This window comes from Suhomyces tanzawaensis (genome assembly GCF_001661415.1).
Source record: "Suhomyces tanzawaensis NRRL Y-17324 unplaced genomic scaffold CANTAscaffold_1, whole genome shotgun sequence".
NCBI classification, from domain to species: domain Eukaryota; kingdom Fungi; phylum Ascomycota; class Pichiomycetes; order Serinales; family Debaryomycetaceae; genus Suhomyces; species Suhomyces tanzawaensis.
The window spans coordinates 1,489,304-1,506,763 of record NW_017963636.1 but is presented as its reverse complement, the minus strand read 5'-3'; the positions used below and the strand labels follow the sequence as shown (position 1 = coordinate 1,506,763).

At 41.3% G+C, this 17,460-nt stretch overlaps 9 protein-coding genes and 1 non-coding gene across 10 annotated transcripts; 4 read left to right on the top strand and 6 right to left on the bottom strand.

Annotated features, from left to right (window-relative positions):
- Positions 1–620: 620 nt before the first annotated feature.
- CANTADRAFT_44480 (uncharacterized protein) lies at positions 621–1,973 on the bottom strand (the record flags this gene model as incomplete). The annotated part of the gene is made up of 1 exon (XM_020209113.1): positions 621–1,973. One exon carries the CDS (start codon positions 1,971–1,973, stop codon positions 621–623), a length of 1,353 nt encoding a protein of 450 aa, XP_020067097.1.
- Positions 1,974–2,144: 171 nt separating this feature from the next.
- On the top strand, positions 2,145–5,390 carry ILS1 (isoleucine--tRNA ligase; the record flags this gene model as incomplete). Its single annotated transcript, XM_020209143.1, has 1 exon — positions 2,145–5,390. The coding sequence occupies one exon, from the start codon at positions 2,145–2,147 to the stop codon at positions 5,388–5,390; it is 3,246 nt and encodes a 1,081-aa protein (XP_020067096.1).
- Positions 5,391–5,625: 235 nt separating this feature from the next.
- On the bottom strand, positions 5,626–8,686 carry CANTADRAFT_24684 (uncharacterized protein). Its single transcript, XM_020207187.1, has one exon. It carries the CDS (start codon positions 8,674–8,676, stop codon positions 5,668–5,670), a length of 3,009 nt encoding a protein of 1,002 aa, XP_020067095.1. The 5' UTR covers positions 8,677–8,686; the 3' UTR covers positions 5,626–5,667.
- A 242-nt stretch (positions 8,687–8,928) lies between these two features.
- On the bottom strand, positions 8,929–10,149 carry CANTADRAFT_24683 (bZIP transcription factor). Its single transcript, XM_020207186.1, has one exon. It carries the CDS (start codon positions 10,033–10,035, stop codon positions 9,082–9,084), a length of 954 nt encoding a protein of 317 aa, XP_020067094.1. The 5' UTR covers positions 10,036–10,149; the 3' UTR covers positions 8,929–9,081.
- A 994-nt stretch (positions 10,150–11,143) lies between these two features.
- On the top strand, positions 11,144–11,217 carry CANTADRAFT_t38. Its single transcript has one exon. It is a non-coding gene; the product is annotated as a tRNA-Val (tRNA).
- A 279-nt stretch (positions 11,218–11,496) lies between these two features.
- On the bottom strand, positions 11,497–12,510 carry ARG3 (ornithine carbamoyltransferase; the record flags this gene model as incomplete). The annotated part of the gene is made up of 1 exon (XM_020208993.1): positions 11,497–12,510. The coding sequence occupies one exon, from the start codon at positions 12,508–12,510 to the stop codon at positions 11,497–11,499; it is 1,014 nt and encodes a 337-aa protein (XP_020067093.1).
- A 526-nt stretch (positions 12,511–13,036) lies between these two features.
- CANTADRAFT_4021 (uncharacterized protein) lies at positions 13,037–14,059 on the bottom strand (the record flags this gene model as incomplete). The annotated part of the gene is made up of 1 exon (XM_020208826.1): positions 13,037–14,059. The coding sequence occupies one exon, from the start codon at positions 14,057–14,059 to the stop codon at positions 13,037–13,039; it is 1,023 nt and encodes a 340-aa protein (XP_020067092.1).
- A 247-nt stretch (positions 14,060–14,306) lies between these two features.
- On the top strand, positions 14,307–15,272 carry CANTADRAFT_44622 (DNA-directed RNA polymerase III subunit; the record flags this gene model as incomplete). Its single annotated transcript, XM_020209132.1, has 1 exon — positions 14,307–15,272. The coding sequence occupies one exon, from the start codon at positions 14,307–14,309 to the stop codon at positions 15,270–15,272; it is 966 nt and encodes a 321-aa protein (XP_020067091.1).
- A 195-nt stretch (positions 15,273–15,467) lies between these two features.
- Positions 15,468–16,319, top strand: VPS51 (Vps51p; the record flags this gene model as incomplete). Its single annotated transcript, XM_020209211.1, has 1 exon — positions 15,468–16,319. One exon carries the CDS (start codon positions 15,468–15,470, stop codon positions 16,317–16,319), a length of 852 nt encoding a protein of 283 aa, XP_020067090.1.
- Positions 16,320–16,338: 19 nt separating this feature from the next.
- On the bottom strand, positions 16,339–17,218 carry POP4 (RNase P/RNase MRP complex subunit). The gene has a single exon (XM_020207185.1). The coding sequence runs from the start codon at positions 17,182–17,184 to the stop codon at positions 16,378–16,380; it is 807 nt and encodes a 268-aa protein (XP_020067089.1). The 5' UTR covers positions 17,185–17,218; the 3' UTR covers positions 16,339–16,377.
- Positions 17,219–17,460: the final 242 nt, after the last annotated feature.

The following is a 17,460-nucleotide window of genomic DNA, read 5'->3' as shown; positions in this document are numbered from 1 at the left end:
ATAGCTCAGTAGTTGAAAGGCCAGGGGGGAATAGAGGACGATGATAACGAGTTCCCCCCAGAACAGGTCCACAATATAAGTGATTATATAATCAAATCTACTGTTTAAGCTACTGCCCAGTGGATCTGTTACACAGGAAAGAAAAACAAGAACTTGATTCACTTTAACCAAGTGTTATACACAGGAATTCTATTGATTTTGTGGTTTAATAATCAGCAAATCAAAACTTATTCTACTATGAATTTAATAAAGGTTTGACTATGATGGTTGACTATCTATTGCAATAGATATATAAACAGTATATTATAATTTACTTCTCATTATGAAAAAAAGCAAAGCCCGGTGTTTCATTTGAATTAAATCAATCATGTATTTACCCTGCCCCATAGCCAGACAATCTGGTTCTCAAGAAAGCTCGCTGAAACTATCAGCAAGTAGATCACAATAGCATACACCATAAATTGGATACTAATGCTCATATTTATCCTTATAATTCTCAATTGTCCATATTAGTGTTGTGCATGGAATGATGAACTGGATTTACTAGAAAATTGAAGTCTATAATTCGAAAATGCTCTATATATTCCCTATACCTTGCCCTGTCTTTTTTGATCATTAGATCATTTCAAAACACACTCCACTTGAATTTTGCCGTTAATACTTTCGTAGGTAGGCAAACCTAAGGGGTTACTCTCGCTAAAGACCAACGGAGTGCCATCCATTTTGGAGCTGAGAATGGCCGTGCTTATCTGTTTCAACGCCTTTTTGTGTACTTTGTTTTCGTAAGGTATCACCTTTATTGGACCACCTTTGGCTCTTACCCAAAACCGATTATCAAACAAATGCCAATTGGACCAGTCGTCACTGCCCTGAATGGTAAGCTCCGAAGAATTCTGCTTGATTATGGGCTGCCTTACAATATCAATGCATACCTCTTGGTTCTCAGTGTGTACCTCGAATAGGAGGTTCAAATATGTGAGTTTTAATGGGGTTCCTTGAGAATTAAGGACATGTTGAGTAATCCGCGGAACCAACTGCCTTTCTATCTTTGCATATGTCCAATAATAATGCTTGACAGACGATATGGGGCGGAGATATCTGTATAATAGCTGGCTAATTACTAGACCATTGTCATAAAATAGCCCAAAGGGGACACGAAGGTTTAGTGAGCCGTTGCGGCTATCGGTCGTGAGACGATGTGTTGCAAGTAAATATTCTCCTAGCCTATCAGCCTTCTGTCGAAAAGAATTGGCCAATAGTTCCACTTCTTCAAGAGTCTGCTTCAAGTCTGATTTTTGAATGCCCTTAATCTTTCGTTCCGGGATTACCTCGTTGAGAAGATACCTATGTAGGTTTCTTTGTGTAAGATGAGTGTCCTTATTGGTGACATCCTCGAACCACTCAATACTGTTTTCTCTACAGATGTCTATGAGCTGTGATTTGCTAAATTCAAGCAAAGGGCGTTGGACCCACACTTGATGACTACTCGGGCCTGGAGAAAGTACCGGTAACGGAGAGCTTGATCGGAGGCCCACCAAACCAAAGATCGAGGACGACATGCAAAGTCTTTGAATAAAGGTCTCCAATTGATCATCTAAGTTATGTCCCACATACAAGCTGTTAATGTCATTTGACTTGCACACACGCTCGAACACCTCGTATCGCTTCTGTCTAGCGACCTCTTCGAAATTGGAGATATCGCTAATGTCTCTGTCGTAGGTCAATTTTTCAATAGTATGATGGATGCCCCATTTTTTGACTATTTTCCCTACAGCAAGAGCCTCTTGGTAAGACCCAGGACGGTACTGATGGTCAATAGTGATTGCAAGAACCTTAAGTGATGGGTTATGGTGAGCCTTGTACTGAGCCAATAAGTGCGCAAGACACATGGAATCCACTCCACCAGAAAGTGCCACCGCCACACTTCGAGGACCATGGTTAAGGCTCACTTCGACAGCCGCTAGGGCCTTCATATGACTCATGATGGACCCTTATCCCGTGGTGACCCTTCAGACTAATGTGGAGAGCATGATCTGAATCGCACTGACTCATCGATTATATAAGCAGAATATCCTCACCTTTTTCACCAGTTTTTTCAACGATTACGATCACTAATATCAACCTTTATCTGCACTATCACCAACATGGCTGACAAGGAGGGTAACCAACCGTTCAGCTTTCCTAGAGAGGAGGACAATATTATCCAAAAATGGGAGGACATTGACGCCTTCCAAAGAACTTTGGAATTGACGAAGGATATGCCTCCATTCGCTTTCTTCGATGGTCCACCATTTGCTACCGGTACTCCCCATTATGGACACATTTTGGCTTCCACAATCAAGGATATCATCCCACGTTATGCATCGATGAACGGTCACCACGTTGAAAGAAGATTTGGATGGGATACCCACGGTTTACCAGTCGAACACGAGATTGACAAAAAGTTGGGCATTACTTCCAAGGAGGATGTCTATGCTATGGGTATTGATAAGTACAATGCCGAATGTCGTGCTATTGTCATGAGATATGCCGATGAATGGCGTTCCACCATCAAGAGATTGGGAAGATGGATCGATATGGACAACGATTACAAGACCTTGTACCCCGAATTTATGGAGTCCGTTTGGTGGGGTTTCAAGGAATTATTCAAAAAGGACACCGTTTACAGAGGTCTCAGAGTTATGCCTTATTCCACTGGTTTGACCACTCCATTGTCCAACTTCGAAGCTCAACAGAACTATAAAGAAGTCAACGATCCCGCAGTCACCATCTCTTTCCCATTATTAGACGACGAGAAGACCGCCTTGGTTGCTTGGACCACCACTCCATGGACTTTACCAGCCAACATCGCCTTGGCTGTCAACCCCAACTTCGAGTATGTTAAGATTTTCGATGAAGAAAAGCAAATGCACTACATCTTGTTGGAGGGATTGCTCAAGACTTTATACAAGAAGCCTGCTGCTGCCAAGTACAAGGTTGTCGAAAAGATCTCCGGTAAGGACTTGGTTGATATCAAGTACGTCCCATTATTCGACTACTTCTATGAAGAATTCAAGGACCATGCTTTCAAGGTCATTGCTGCTGATTATGTTACCTCCGACTCCGGTACCGGTATCGTCCATCAGGCCCCATCTTATGGTGAAGAGGATTTCAACGCTGCAACTGCAAATGGTATCATTAACGAATACAGACAACCTCCAGTGGTTGTTGATGACGTTGGTAAGATGAACGACAAGGTTCCAGAATTCACTGGTTTATACTTCAAAGATGCTGACAAGGCTATCATCAAGAAGTTGACTGAAAAGGGCAGAATCTTGGTTAACTCCCAAGCTAAGCACTCGTACCCATTCTGTTGGAGATCGGACACTCCATTGATGTACAGAACAATCCCAGCTTGGTTTGTTCGTATTACCGAAATTGTTCCTGAAATGTTGGAAAATGTGGAGAGAACTAACTGGGTTCCCTCCAACATTAAGGACAAGAGATTCTCGAACTGGATTGCCAATGCTAGAGACTGGAACATCTCTAGAAACCGTTACTGGGGTACTCCAATCCCATTGTGGGTTTCTGATGATTTTGAGGAAGTTGTCTGTGTTGGTTCCATTGATGAATTGAAGAAGTTGTCTGGACGCGATGATATTACCGATATTCACCGTGAAAGTATCGACTCCATTACTATTCCATCCCAAAAGGGTAAGGGTCAATTGAAGAGAATTGAAGAAGTTTTCGATTGTTGGTTCGAATCTGGTTCCATGCCTTTTGCTTCCAAGCATTATCCATTTGAAAACAAGGCATCCTTTGAAAACGCTTTCCCAGCTAACTTCATTTCTGAAGGTTTGGATCAAACTAGAGGATGGTTCTACACTTTGACTGTTTTGGGTACTCACTTATTCAAGACTGCTCCATACCAAAACGTTATTGTCAGTGGTATTGTTTTGGCTGCTGACGGTAAGAAGATGTCCAAGCGTTTGAAGAACTACCCAGATCCAGGTATTGTTTTGAACAAGTACGGTGCAGATGCTTTGAGATTATACTTGATCAACTCTCCAGTATTGAGAGCTGAAACCTTGAAATTCAAGGAAGAGGGTGTCAAGGATGTTGTCTCTAGTGTTTTGTTGCCATGGTACAACTCTTACAAATTCTTCAAGGATGCTGCTGATCTCTTCAAGAAGACCAACGGAGAAGATTTCAAGTACGACCCTACCTTAATCTCTGAAAATGTCATGGACAGATGGTTGTTAGCTTCTATCCAATCTTTGATCAAGTTCATTCACGAAGAAATGGCCGGATACAGATTATACACTGTTGTTCCAAGATTATTATCCTTAATTGATGACTTGACCAACTGGTACATCAGATTCAACCGTCGTCGTATCAAGGGTTATGCTGGTGATGATATTGTCGACACCAAGAAGGGTCTTAACACTTTGGTCGAAGCTTTGTTGACTTTGTCCAGAGCCATGGCTCCTTTCACCCCATTCTTAGCTGATTCCATCTACCAAAGAATAAAAGAATACTTCACAACTGAAGAATTGAACCAATATTCTGTCAACCCTGAAGTTCATGATACCAGATCTATTCATTTCTTGTCTTATCCAAAGGTCAAGGAACATTTGTTCGACAGTGCTATCGAGGTTGCAGTTGGCCGTATGCAAAAGGTCATTGACTTAGGTAGAAACATCAGAGAAAAGAAGACCATCTCGTTGAAGACACCATTGAAGGAATTGGTCATTTTGCATTCCGATGAAGGTTACTTGAAGGATGTTGAATCTTTGAAGGGATACATCGCTGATGAATTGAACGTCAGAAACATTGTCATCACCTCTGATGAAGCCAAATACAACGTTGAATACACTGTTGTTGCCGACTGGCCAGTTTTGGGTAAGAAGTTGAAGGGTGATGCCAAGAAGGTTAAGGCAGCTTTACCAAAGGTCTCCTCTGAAGAGGTCCAAAAGTTTGCTGAAACCGGTAAGATCACTGTCGATGGTATTGACTTGGTCACTGAAGACTTGCAGGTCCAACGTGGCTTGCCAGCTGAAAAGGCTGCTCATGGTCAAGAAGCCAGAGCAGAAAAAGACACCTTGATCATCTTAGATGTCAATGTCTACGAAGAATTCAAGACCGAAGGTTTAGCGAGAGAATTGATCAACCGTATTCAAAGGCTCCGTAAGAAGGCCGGTTTGAACACCACCGACGATGTTGCAGTTGAGTACAAATTAGTCAAGGACACCATTGACTTTGAAAAGGTTGTTAAGACCCACGAAGACATTATTTCCAAGTCTTCTAAGAAGCCTTTGGCTGCTTATACCGATGCCTCAGATAAGGTTATTATCGATGAAGAACAAGTTATTGAAGAAACTGTCTTTAACTTGAGATTGTTGAGCTTGTAAGCTTGTGGGGCTTTTCGTCGCGGTGTGTATTTAGACTCCAGTGAGTTGTATAGATAATAAATAGTAAGAGTGAAAACATAATTTTCTGACAACTAGATTCTTCTCAAGTACGCCTGATTTTTTACTCGATCCAATTTTGAGTTAATGCAAGAACATCTCGGCAATGTTCACAAATTCTAATTAATTACAAAACTTTATCAAATGTCAAATTTCAAAGAATGTAATAAATTATTCCTTGGTAATGTGTATCTATAATTGACAAAGTATATGCTATACTCTATGCTAATTTCCAAGTACTTAAACCTGCGCCTCCAATAGCTAAGATTACTTGACCGTCATCGATCACCGAGTCACTGCATCCGGTATCTGCGATTGTGGTATACCTAGCGGATTCACAACTTAATTCGTAATTTTTGTACGACCAACATCTAACAATCTGATCAACAGAAGTAACCAAAAATTTGGCATCACCACTACTGGAGATGGAGGTGATGGTAGAACTTGCGGCTTTTTCAATAAAGCTTTTGACCTCAAGCTTTAATTTTTCTTGATCAAAGGCCAATGTAGACAAAATTAATGCATTGTCATCACCCCCAGTAATAATCTCATAAGAACCAGCCTGCTTGACAGGCAAAATTGCCTTGATACCATTTTGATGTAATTGCTGCTTAATGATCATCTCATCCAATGATTTGACTTCTCCTCCAGTAGCAACCTTGTTGGTGATATCCCAAATACTAAGATGACCATCGGTAGCACCAATTTGAAGTAAAACCCGATTATTCAAGAACAAGAAGTTGACATTCAAGATACAGCAAGTGGTGTAACGATCCTCTATAATCAAGAAAAATCTTTTCTCACTAATATCAAAGTACCAAACCTTGATTGTAGAATCAGAATAAACTGTAGTGATGATGAAACCATTTTCATATTCGAATGCATCGAAGTCCATTATTCTCAAATCAGGGATGTCAGCAGAAGGCTTGAGTCTTGAGTACTCAATAACAATGGGGATTGCATCCAATTCAGAGAATTTCCAAATGAAGAATTCTTCATTGGCTGCAGAACTCGCTGCATATGTTTGATTGAAAAACTTGATGGTTTGCATACCGGACACATGATGATTCAAACTCCAATAACTTTCAACAGATCCATTGGAATGGAGTTTACCTAATTTCACAGTAGTGTCTTCTGAAGCAGTCAAAATCAATCTTGATCCGTTCTTGGCTTCAGGTGAAATACATACACTTCTGATTTCTCTTCCATGAGTGCCGGGATTTATTACCCCGAAGTCCTTCACAAATCTGGCGTTGAAGGTTTTAATGCACAAGGTTGATTTGTTAATGTAGATAAACTTGGAATTAAAATCTTGCCTGAAAAATTCCCACTGTCTGTGAGCCCCTCCGCAAATTTCGTTATAGATTTCGATTTGCTTGCTTTCATTCCATAAGTAAAAATATGAAGATTTGAATCCGTACAAGATAAGCTGATTATTCTGAACAAAGCCACCCTCAATAAAACCTCTCGATAATTTATTCTCGTGGATAATCTCGTACTGGAATTCTCCATCAATCTTGGAAATGTTCACATACAAATACACACCATCTCTGACAGTTAATAAGACCGTAAGTAAATTCTTTTGACTCCTGACAATGGAGACGGAGGTGATCGTATCACCTTGTGACAACTTTTTGAAGATAGTGACTTGATCTGATTCATTTGAAATATCATAAATAGCCAAGGATACGTATCTTGAGCCCAAAATTAACCAGCTGTTTGTGGAATCAATGGTCATGTCAGTGGTAGTGAAGCTTGTTTGTTGAGGCTGTTGCAAGAAGCTAGTCTCAACACCCGAATCACTGTATTTTCTCAAGATGAAAGGCACTTTGGTGTTTGGACAATCAGTTAAACTATAGTGCGACGAGTTTGATGAAGCTACTAACAAGTTAGTCAATTTGCTATTTCCTAACTGGCTTTCCTCAATCCAAGATCTTTGAGGCTGAGTGGCATTTCCCTCAAATCGAAGTTGTAGGATGTCACCGTTGCGGCAGGCGATCAAGATAACGTTAATTTCACACAAGCTTTTCATGATTGAAAAATCATAGAATTTGGCAGACTCTTCGGGTGTTAATTCGAGCAAGGTGAACTCATTCGACAGTTGATTGTATTGGATTATGCTTCCGTGTGAAGTGATAATGATCAATAGGTTCAAGTGTGGTAACTCTGAATATTGCTTAATGTTCTCCTTTGTATGGAATTCCTTTCCAATCTTAGCGGAGATGGTTTCTAAGCTGAATTCCTGGACATTGTTTCTGCCAATCAAATCATGCACTCTTACCTTTCCGTCAGCACCTCCACTTACGAAGAGTTTCAAGTGTTCGTCATCTATATCACCAGACCAAATGTGCTTCCCTAAGTGAGCATTTTCCAACAATTCTACTTGTATCAAATCATGTCCTGGTTCGTATCTCCACAATCTAATAGTACAGTCTTCACCAGTACTCATGATTCTCAAGCCGTTGCTTTGATCCTTGAAGAACCGGAGGTTCCATATTCTGGAACCATGGCCCCAACCATTCGCAAGTATTTTTCCGTTCTGAAGATCGTAGAGCTTGACTGATCTGTCGTCGGAGCATGAAATCATGAATTTTCCGGTACTATCAATTTGGACCCCGAAAATAGAACCTTCATGCTCTGTAAAATTGTAAATGATGCGCTTAGTCAAGTAATCCCAAATGATTACTCCATTCATGACAGTACCGGCAGCGATCAAAACCCTCCCGTCATCTAGTAACCTAATGGATCCGCTGTATAAGATCGATTTTTCATTGCAATGGACTTTATCAGAAAGTATAAATTGGGAAGCCTTGGAACTGACGTCCACGGTGTAGACAGTATTATGGGAATTCAAAATCAACAAGGTGTTATCGTCCAAAAATTCACAGCAAGTGATCCATTCGTTGATGGCCTTTTCTTCCAGAGAGGGAGTATTATTCAAGGTATCAACAAGGCTTAAAACACGGAATGATCTGCTACCGCTAATGCACACTTTGTCCCCAGACTGACTGATACAGATGTGGTGGATTTTGTTTCTCTTGAACAATTGCTGAGAAGATATCAATTGAGTCTCGTTATTTACAACTTCAAACACCTTCAAAATAGGACCGTATCCCGCAAGCACATAGTTTTGAAAGACTTTCAAGCTCGTAACAGGACCATAGTGACTGAGAGGCTTGAGAAGTTGCTCCTCCACCGAGGATATGGTATTTTGTGGGGGTATAGACATTGTGGTGGTGTGAAAATTTTCGATGGAGATGAGATATTATGATTGTGCGGCTTGGTACATGTTGGAAGCTTTTGATGTGATATGCGAGTGAGAGAAATTACAAGTTGCCCGAGATGGTTCAGTACAATACTCAGAAGTTACGGCAGTTGGGAGTCAGGAGTAGTATTGAATCAATTTCGGAAAATTGCTGGGCCGATCCTACAGAGAAACATTTTTAAGTGTGGAGAAGAAGGTGAATATATAGTGAAAAATCGTTGCATTTCAATTCATTTATTAGTTCGTAGATATCATATTCATATTCGTGTTCACCTATGTACAGGCCATGTCTATTCAGTTGTGTACCCACGATTTGGGCTTTAAACTGTGGCCCCTGTCATATTCTTTGTCTAGCATACGGGGTATTTTTCACACATCAAGATGGTCAAATGATCTGTTGCTGAATATACTCGGAGCAGAGGCAGTGATCTCTCCAGTTTCGCAAACGGAACCAACGATAGACTCCACCTGTTTCTCAAGAACGTTGTGCAATAATGCGGCATCGTACATGGGATTGATAGCCGCCTTCACACATGTGGAGAGGTCAAACACAAATATCCCAGGGCCCCAGTGAGTAGCAAATGAAAGGGAGGCAGCAAAGGTAGCAAACACCTCCATACTCATCCGCAAGAGATCAGTATATGCCAATAAGTAGTCCACCACCTCAAACAACGATATCACACCATCCGGAAGCTGTCTCGAACCCTCCGACCAATGCTCAGGTATCGATTGAGACTTTAAATACGTTTCTAGATACTCCACATATGTCAATGCCAGTTCGATGGTAGGGATGAATCTGAACACCGTGCGCTTGAGCTGCAAGTTGTCCTTTTCCTTGATCATTTTGGAGGTGCTTTCAAGGATGTAGGTAGTGACGTTCTTGCCTTCTCCCATGTACAACTTGTTGACCTTATCAAAAGGTTTGTCTCGCAAGCCCACAGCGTTATTCGTCTTGACGAACTTAACGTTTAGCTGCTCTACCTTCTCCGGAAAGAAACGGGTGGGGTAGTACCTGAAGAGTGGATCTGACATGGCACAATTTAGAGCAGCAAATTCCCTATAACGCTTGATTTCCAACTTTAGTTCTTTGTTTTCATCTTCGAGTGCCTTGACCTTATTCCTCCGCTTATCTCGTAAGAGCTTTTGCGATTCTCTCATCTGCTTGAGCCTGGTCGACCGGGGAACCTTTCTGCCTTGGTAGAGAACTTCGTCATCAGAGCTAGGTGAAGTGTGGACCCCTGAGCTAGGAGCCTCGCTGGTGGTGCTTGCCGTTCGAACTGAGTTTTCTGGAGATGAACTCTGTATCGAATCTGTACTTTCCATGATATGTCCTGTTGTCTGGTCTGGGTGGGATATGTCGATGATATAAACCTGTTCCTGGTTCTGCTATTCCACAAAATTGTTATCCAGGTGAATCACCGTGAATCACCAACCGCCTTACTAATAAATTTTTTTTGGGATGCGTATCGTAGTGTTCCACACATCCAATTTACTAAATTGCCCGGAGTGCATAGATTGGTTAGTCTAAGCCACTCGTTACCGTGGCACAGCCGCATTGGGTGGACTTAGGAAAGGGTTCAAGTTGGTATGGACGCAATAGATTCTAATGAGAGACTATCCCATTAGACAGCGTGATATTGAATGTAATAGAAAAATTAATTCTGATTGGCTGATTGGTTTTTTTTTTTGGCTCTAGTATTGTCCAAATTCAGAAACTTCACTTCCGTAAATATCTGTCTTGAATTTTGTATTTGACTGTTGTTCCAATGGTGAAGTATTAGAGGAAGTTGATGCAACTATCTAATATCAACTCTATCAACAAAGATTCGCAGAATTACGAAATAAATATTCTGGGATGAATTTTTTACAATTGGGAAGTGATTTATAACCTACTGACTATATACCTTTTGCAATGGATAACGCACCATTATGGCCAATTCCGGGCTTCCATTAGGATCTATAGGTCATAGTTCTTAGCTTCAATTTTCCAGGTATTTAGTCTGAATGTGCAAGTTGCAGTAAGGTAATATCGTTACTATCCAGAGTATTAATAGGAAGAAAGACAGTAATTGAACCCCTTTCTTTTTCTGGAGATTTCTAAAATCCAATGGTTGGTAGTCCACCAAATCACTGATTGCTAATAGACTTCAAGATTGTGAAAATGTGACCGAATCATCTTGTTTTATGCAAGGATCTCTTTTTTGTTTGCAAAAACAAAACTACCAATAAGAAGTATCACATGTGTAGGATATCTAAGAATGAAGGTAGTATGGTATGTGAAATCTTACTCTTCCTTTATGGGTGAAGGAATATTCTAGTTTTTATGCTATGTAAAGTGTATGGTGGCCTCCTCTTCGGTTGCGAAAGTCACGTGAAAATTGCTTTTTTCATGATATTGATTTGAAGAAAGTGCTTTTGCAGCTCAACAAATGGTTTTGTGGTCTAGTTGGTTATGGCATCTGCTTAACACGCAGAACGTCCCCAGTTCGATCCTGGGCAAAATCAACTTGTTCTTTTTGCCGGTCCAAACGATCTATTCTAATAGTCTAAACTTAGTACTAATTTTCAAATGGTGACCAGCAGTATTGGTACATAAGAACGGCAGCTTTGGACAAAAATGTCACTTTTTATGAACGAGGAACAAAATTACAACTTGCGAACTAATCTGGACTAGCTTCAAGTGTTCCGGAAGCTACTATTGGGGCAGAACACGAAAATTTTCCCTACATCTGTTCATGACATTTCGTCTATTGATGTCTATATACCTGACAGTTCCCTTAAAAATCACTTCAACAAATCACCCTTATTATTTACAAATCCTTCGATCACAGCCATGGCAGCATACAATCTATTTTCAGCTTCTTCAAACACCAACGAACGGTCACTGTAAAACACCTCATCGTTCACTTCTTCCTGGTGTCTTGGAAGACAATGCATGAACTTCCAGTTGGGAGCAGCACCACCAGCTTCGATTAATTCCTTGGTGATTTGGTATCCTTCAAACTGCTTGAGTTTTTCTGCCTTTTCAGATTCTTGGCCCATAGAGATCCATGTGTCAGTCACAATGATGTTGGCATCCTTCAAGGCTTGCTCTGGCTTGTTAACAATTTCAAAAGACAAGTTGGAGGCTTGTGCAAGTTCTTGTGCTTTTGCCTGAACTTCACCATCAAATTTGATACCTTCGGGGACAGAAATGGACACCGAGATACCAGATCTCAAAGAAGCAATGGCCAAGTCATTGATGACGTTATTTGAGTCCCCGATCCAACATAACTTTAATGCTTGGTTGGGCTCAAATGATTCTTTGATCGTCAAAAGGTCAGCAATGGCTTGTAATGGGTGGAATCTGTCACACAACGAGTTGATAATGGGAACACTGGAGTGTTCACACAAATCCAAGATGTCCTGGTGTCTATTCACTCTGGCAAAAATACAAGAAGTCATGGAGCTTAACACTTTAGTGGTGTCCAATATAGACTCATTGACCCCCAATTGTATATCATCTTTACCCAAGAACATGGGTTGGGCACCAAAGAAGGCAGCAGCTCCTTCAGTACTCACTCTGGTTCTAGTAGATCTCTTGGTGAAAAGCATGGCAACCAACTTACCCAAGAGCTTGTTGTGATTAGCAACAGATGGCTCATCAGACTTGGCGATCTGCTTCAAGTGAGATGCCTTGTTGACCAACGCAGCGAACTCTTCATTAGACAATTGAAGAGTGCTGACCAAATGACGAGGTGATCCTTTGAATGAGGACGACGAGAAAAGTCTGGTAGCACCTAAAGACTTGACAGACATGTTGAAAGAGCGATGGAAAGCAGACATTGTCAGTTGGACGAAGATGGGGGAATTTATATGGTTGGGTGGAAATTTGATACGAGGTGACTCAGAACAAATTGAGTAATTGGCCATTAAGCGCGGTGAGAAATCTTCGGGACCAAAACTACTATAGAGTAAATGTGAGACCACATATAACCTAATGTCAAATGGGTGTATTTATGAATAGATTTTTGCCTGTATGATAGTAGAAATGATGACCTTGCACTACAGAGGTTGTTGTAGGAGCTTGCTATAGTAGGGGAAAACTTAACCTGGTTTTGATCATAGGTTGCCGTGCTTTGTTAGACCTTACTGGTGCAGGTCGGAGAATTGTGTCCGAAAATCAAGTCATTGGAGCCCGGGCACCGAGCACCGCGGGTACAGCTTGGCCCGAGTAGAACTACGTCAGCTCGCTTAGAATCGCTCGAACTAACGGCTATACACTGCAGATATTCATAAGCACTATGCATGAGGTCATAATTGATGTGACAACTAAATCTGATCTTCACTGTGCTAATTCTTGAAGTAAAGTGTTCTTTCTTTCGCGCGTTCGATCAAGCTCAGCCTGCTGAACTTGCCTTTCGTTGTTAATGGATATTTGAGCCGATTGTAACTGTGATATCAAATCATTGATAGCGGAAACCTGATTCTGAATACTTAATACCTCATGTAACTTAGTATTAAAGGTACGCAGACCATCAGCAACCTTGCTTGCTGCTTCTTCGGGGATATTGTCTTCTTCGCTGGTGACTCCAAGCTCCAAGTCGTACATTTCTTGGTTGATTTCGAATGGCTTATCCAATCCGCCCAAGTTCAATTTGCCTGCATGCTCCTCATCCATATCTATATCGTTATCGACGTCAGCATCGTATTTGACTTCGGTATTATTATCATTTGCTCCATCATCATAGTTGAACTTGTCGTCATATTCTTCACGTAGCTCTTTCTCAGTGACTTTGAAAACTGGTTCAGTTTCTCCAGGCACTGGCACATATTTTTTCTCTTCCGGGCCAACGCTGGCATCGTTCCTTACTGTTGTAAAGTTGGCAATACTGGAAATAGTTTCCGTATCCAAATCTTCGAGATTTTCCACCATGGGGTTATTCTCTGGATCCTCATCAAATGCTTCACTAGCCTCTTCCACTTCGACATGAAGCTTTCGTTTCATTCTGTTCAAAATCTTGCGAGTGTTGAAGTTGCCAGGTTGTTTGTAATGTGTTGGTGGTGGTTGTGGTGCTGTCACTGTTATTGCATTGGGGCTCACAGCACCCGTCGAAGAGTCCTTTGGTGAATCAGAAAGAGCTTTTTCAGGGAGTTCGAATGGCAAGGGGTCTTTCGTCGTTGCAGTTTCGTCTTCTGCCCTAGAGGATAGCTTCAGATCAGGGCCGTCTACCGCGGCTGGTGCTTCCCATTCGAGCACCTTGGACCTGACATTCCTTCCTTTGACCACCTTCTTCCTGAATCCAACACTCTTGGCCCGAGGTGTGTCCAATTCGTCGAGGTCTGCCAATATGCTATCACTAGCCATGTCTCACAGTCTGATGATCATCAGTTCCAGTAAAAAAAAGTGTCATCGCGAACAGAAATAAACGAGCCAAAGCCTACCATAGAAGCACCAAGGGACCAATAGAGCCCATAGAAAGCCATAACGGAGACGTGATTAGAGAACCACCCGCAATACACCTAGCAGCAAAAAGCAAAGGGTAGACCCAGAACATCGCATAGATCGACTCCACTAAAGAAGGTGATCCAACCATCAACACAACTAAAGTAACATGGCAGACTTGACCGATAGTGCCAAGACACTCTACAACAAGATGTTGGAGTCTCCAGCGTCCACGTTGTTCGGCCAAGAGGACCTCGTCAAGTCCACGGGCATGAAGCTTAACGACTTAGTTAAGTTCGTCCAAGAGTTGCTCAACCATAAGCTCATCAAGTTGGTCAAGCAGGGCGAAGAATTGAAGTTCCAAGCTGTTTCGATGGCCGAGGCCTCCAAGATCACCCAGATGTCTGACGACGAAGCCATGATTTACTCCTACATCGAAGCCTCGGCAAGAGAGGGTATTTGGACCAAGACCATCAAGGCCAAGACCAACTTGCACCAGCACGTTGTGGTCAGATGCTTAAAGTCCTTGGAAAACCAACGTTACATCAAGTCCATCAAATCGGTAAAGCATCCAACAAGAAAAATCTACATGTTGTACAACTTACAACCATCCATAGAAGTCACAGGTGGACCTTGGTTTACTGATTCCGAATTGGACACCGAGTTCATCGACTCATTATTGACTGTCATATGGAGATATGCAGCCTCTATCACCTACCCCACTGCATTCCAGCCTCTCAAGCCAGACACAAACATTCTCCAGGCTACCTATCCGATCACGTTTAATGGTTTTGTCAACCTAGACTCAATCATGAATTTTATCACCTCGAACAAAATTACAAACATTGATTTGGCTATCAGCGACATCAGGTCCTTGTGTGATGTTCTTGTCAATGACGATAAATTGGAATTGGTAAACTACACAAATGACACCTACAAAGCTACCTGGCAAAGTGTGTTGGAGGCTGGATACGGAAAGGCGTACGCAGATGAGGAAAACAAGGCCTTGACAAGTGAATCCTTGAGGGTTTCCTTGCAAAACCAGCCGTTTTCATTATTCGATCATTTCTCGGTGATTCCTGAGGAGACCGATGAGGCAGATTTGGTATATTTGGAGTCCTGGATCAATGAATAAGCGTTATTGTTACACATGAACTCCAGACTCCGTGTATATAGAATAATAGACGAAGAGAAACAACTAGGTAGTTTTAGATAAATCTCTGGACTCGATCCCGCGATTATGATCCAGCGATTATGATCACGTGACTAAAAATCACATGGTCGATCCAATTATTTCCCCGGTACTCAACAACTATACTCCAGAGCTCTAATGCCTGATACTCCAGTACTATCATACAAGAGACAACCCAATTCGCGGACCTCTTCTCCGGCTTTGGGGTCTCAGTCGCCTGCTCAAATTTCCTCACCAAACTTAGCCACTAGAAAGGTGCTGTCTCGAAGAAAGGCACTTCAAGAGTTCTACAATATACAGAAGCAGGAGGAGGAAGCAAAGAAACAAGAGGAAGATCCAGAATCCAAGCAAGATGATGCGAGACAGACATCTTCAACAATAGATAATGTGGATTTGGAAGATCCTAAACAGCTCGAGACATTTATCAAAACATCTAAAATTGAGGACATCTTGAAAGTAAGGAATTCCATAACAAACAACTTTAACTCGCATGACCTGGCCAAGAAGTCGATCATTTATGATAACTACTACGAGCTCATAAAATTGAGTCAAACGTTGGGATCTTTGTCCAACCCTGCGCCCCCAAAGAAGAGTCTCAGAGGATTGGGTGTTTTTGAAGAAGACAAACCAGAAACCAGTGAAGACTATGTGGACAGTGTGATTGGGGAATTAACTAGATTTATATCTGAAGACACTGCCCAATTCAGCGGGGACTTCAAAGAAGTGATTCAAAACTTGAGACAAGACATTCAAGAAGTCGATTCAAACACCAGCATCATTGGAATATCAGAGGAATACGACAAGACAGATGCATATAATGCCATTGACAGAAGTGCATTTGCTGAAGAAATTTCCGGTTTACTTGATGGTAACTATCAAGACAAAACAGTGGTGCTAGATCAAATCCAAAAATTACTAGAGAAATTGGATGTTCACAAGGATGAATTATTGATAATTCAACTTAACGATTTGAGGAAAAAGATATCATAAAACTTTAGGTGCGATGCCTACATTAAAGTTCCATAAAATGCCAATGCTAATTTTTAATCTATAAATCATCTACGTTATGATTCTTAAATTTTTTCCCACTTCTATCGCTAGTTCTGAACTCAAACCTCGAGCCTATTATGGTGAAACCAATGCATTCTTCTTCACTTCCCGGTAACACCACATCAAATCCGAAGAGTGATCCCTTTTTCAACACCACCCTGATTCCTCCCATCATTTCCAGGGGACTGAACTCTTGCTTGTTTTCATTCCATTCTTTGGAATCTTCATTTCTAGGTACGCATATTATGAAAGAATGTTGGGTATCGCATACCACAATTCCTCTGGTTCCTACCAAGTTGTGGTTCTTGGACTTAAGCACTGTCAAAAGACAGCCATTAAGGTCTGCACTGCTTAATCGTGGAAGTACTATGCTCATTGGTGGGATATTTTTCTGAGGAAACAATAATTCTTGTGTATATTTTTGCCATAAAGTATTCAAAGGAATGAAATCTTCGAATTCAGGAATCTTGTAGTGATGTAACATTTTTTTCACAGGAAATGGCTTTTCGGATTTTGATCTGTTATATGCTTGAATTTTCTTAATGAGTCGCTTCTGGTTAGCCAAGGTCTGTTGAAAGTAATTCTTGAGTTCTGTTCTGGTATTATATTTTCGTTCTTTGGTAATTGGGATGGTATTATTATCTTCTAGCTTTATAGGTGCTTGTTTCTCAGGCTTGCCAAATACCATGAACGGTTTTTGACCACCTGTAATAGAGTATCTATCCTCTAAGAGCAGCTCTATTTCAGAAGATGAATCATAAGATCTGGTGAGAAATTGCTTCTCGATGGCATAGTCTCGGTTCATGTTGTCTGAGAGACCTTGTAGGAGTGGGTGAGCCTGATTAAAATCCACTTACGGAGGTTATAATAGATGAACTGCGATGATGGGAACGGAGTTTCGGTGCGTGCACGTGTAATCTTCGAGATCCGGCCCAAAAATAGCTGGCAAAGAGACGTCATTTTTGGAGGAACAATCTCAAAAAGGAAACGGTTGAGCTAATTCATATAATGTTTTGCAGCAGTTTTGGTCTCCAGCTCCAATAGAGTAACTATTCTAATAAATATTCCAATCCTTCCAGTG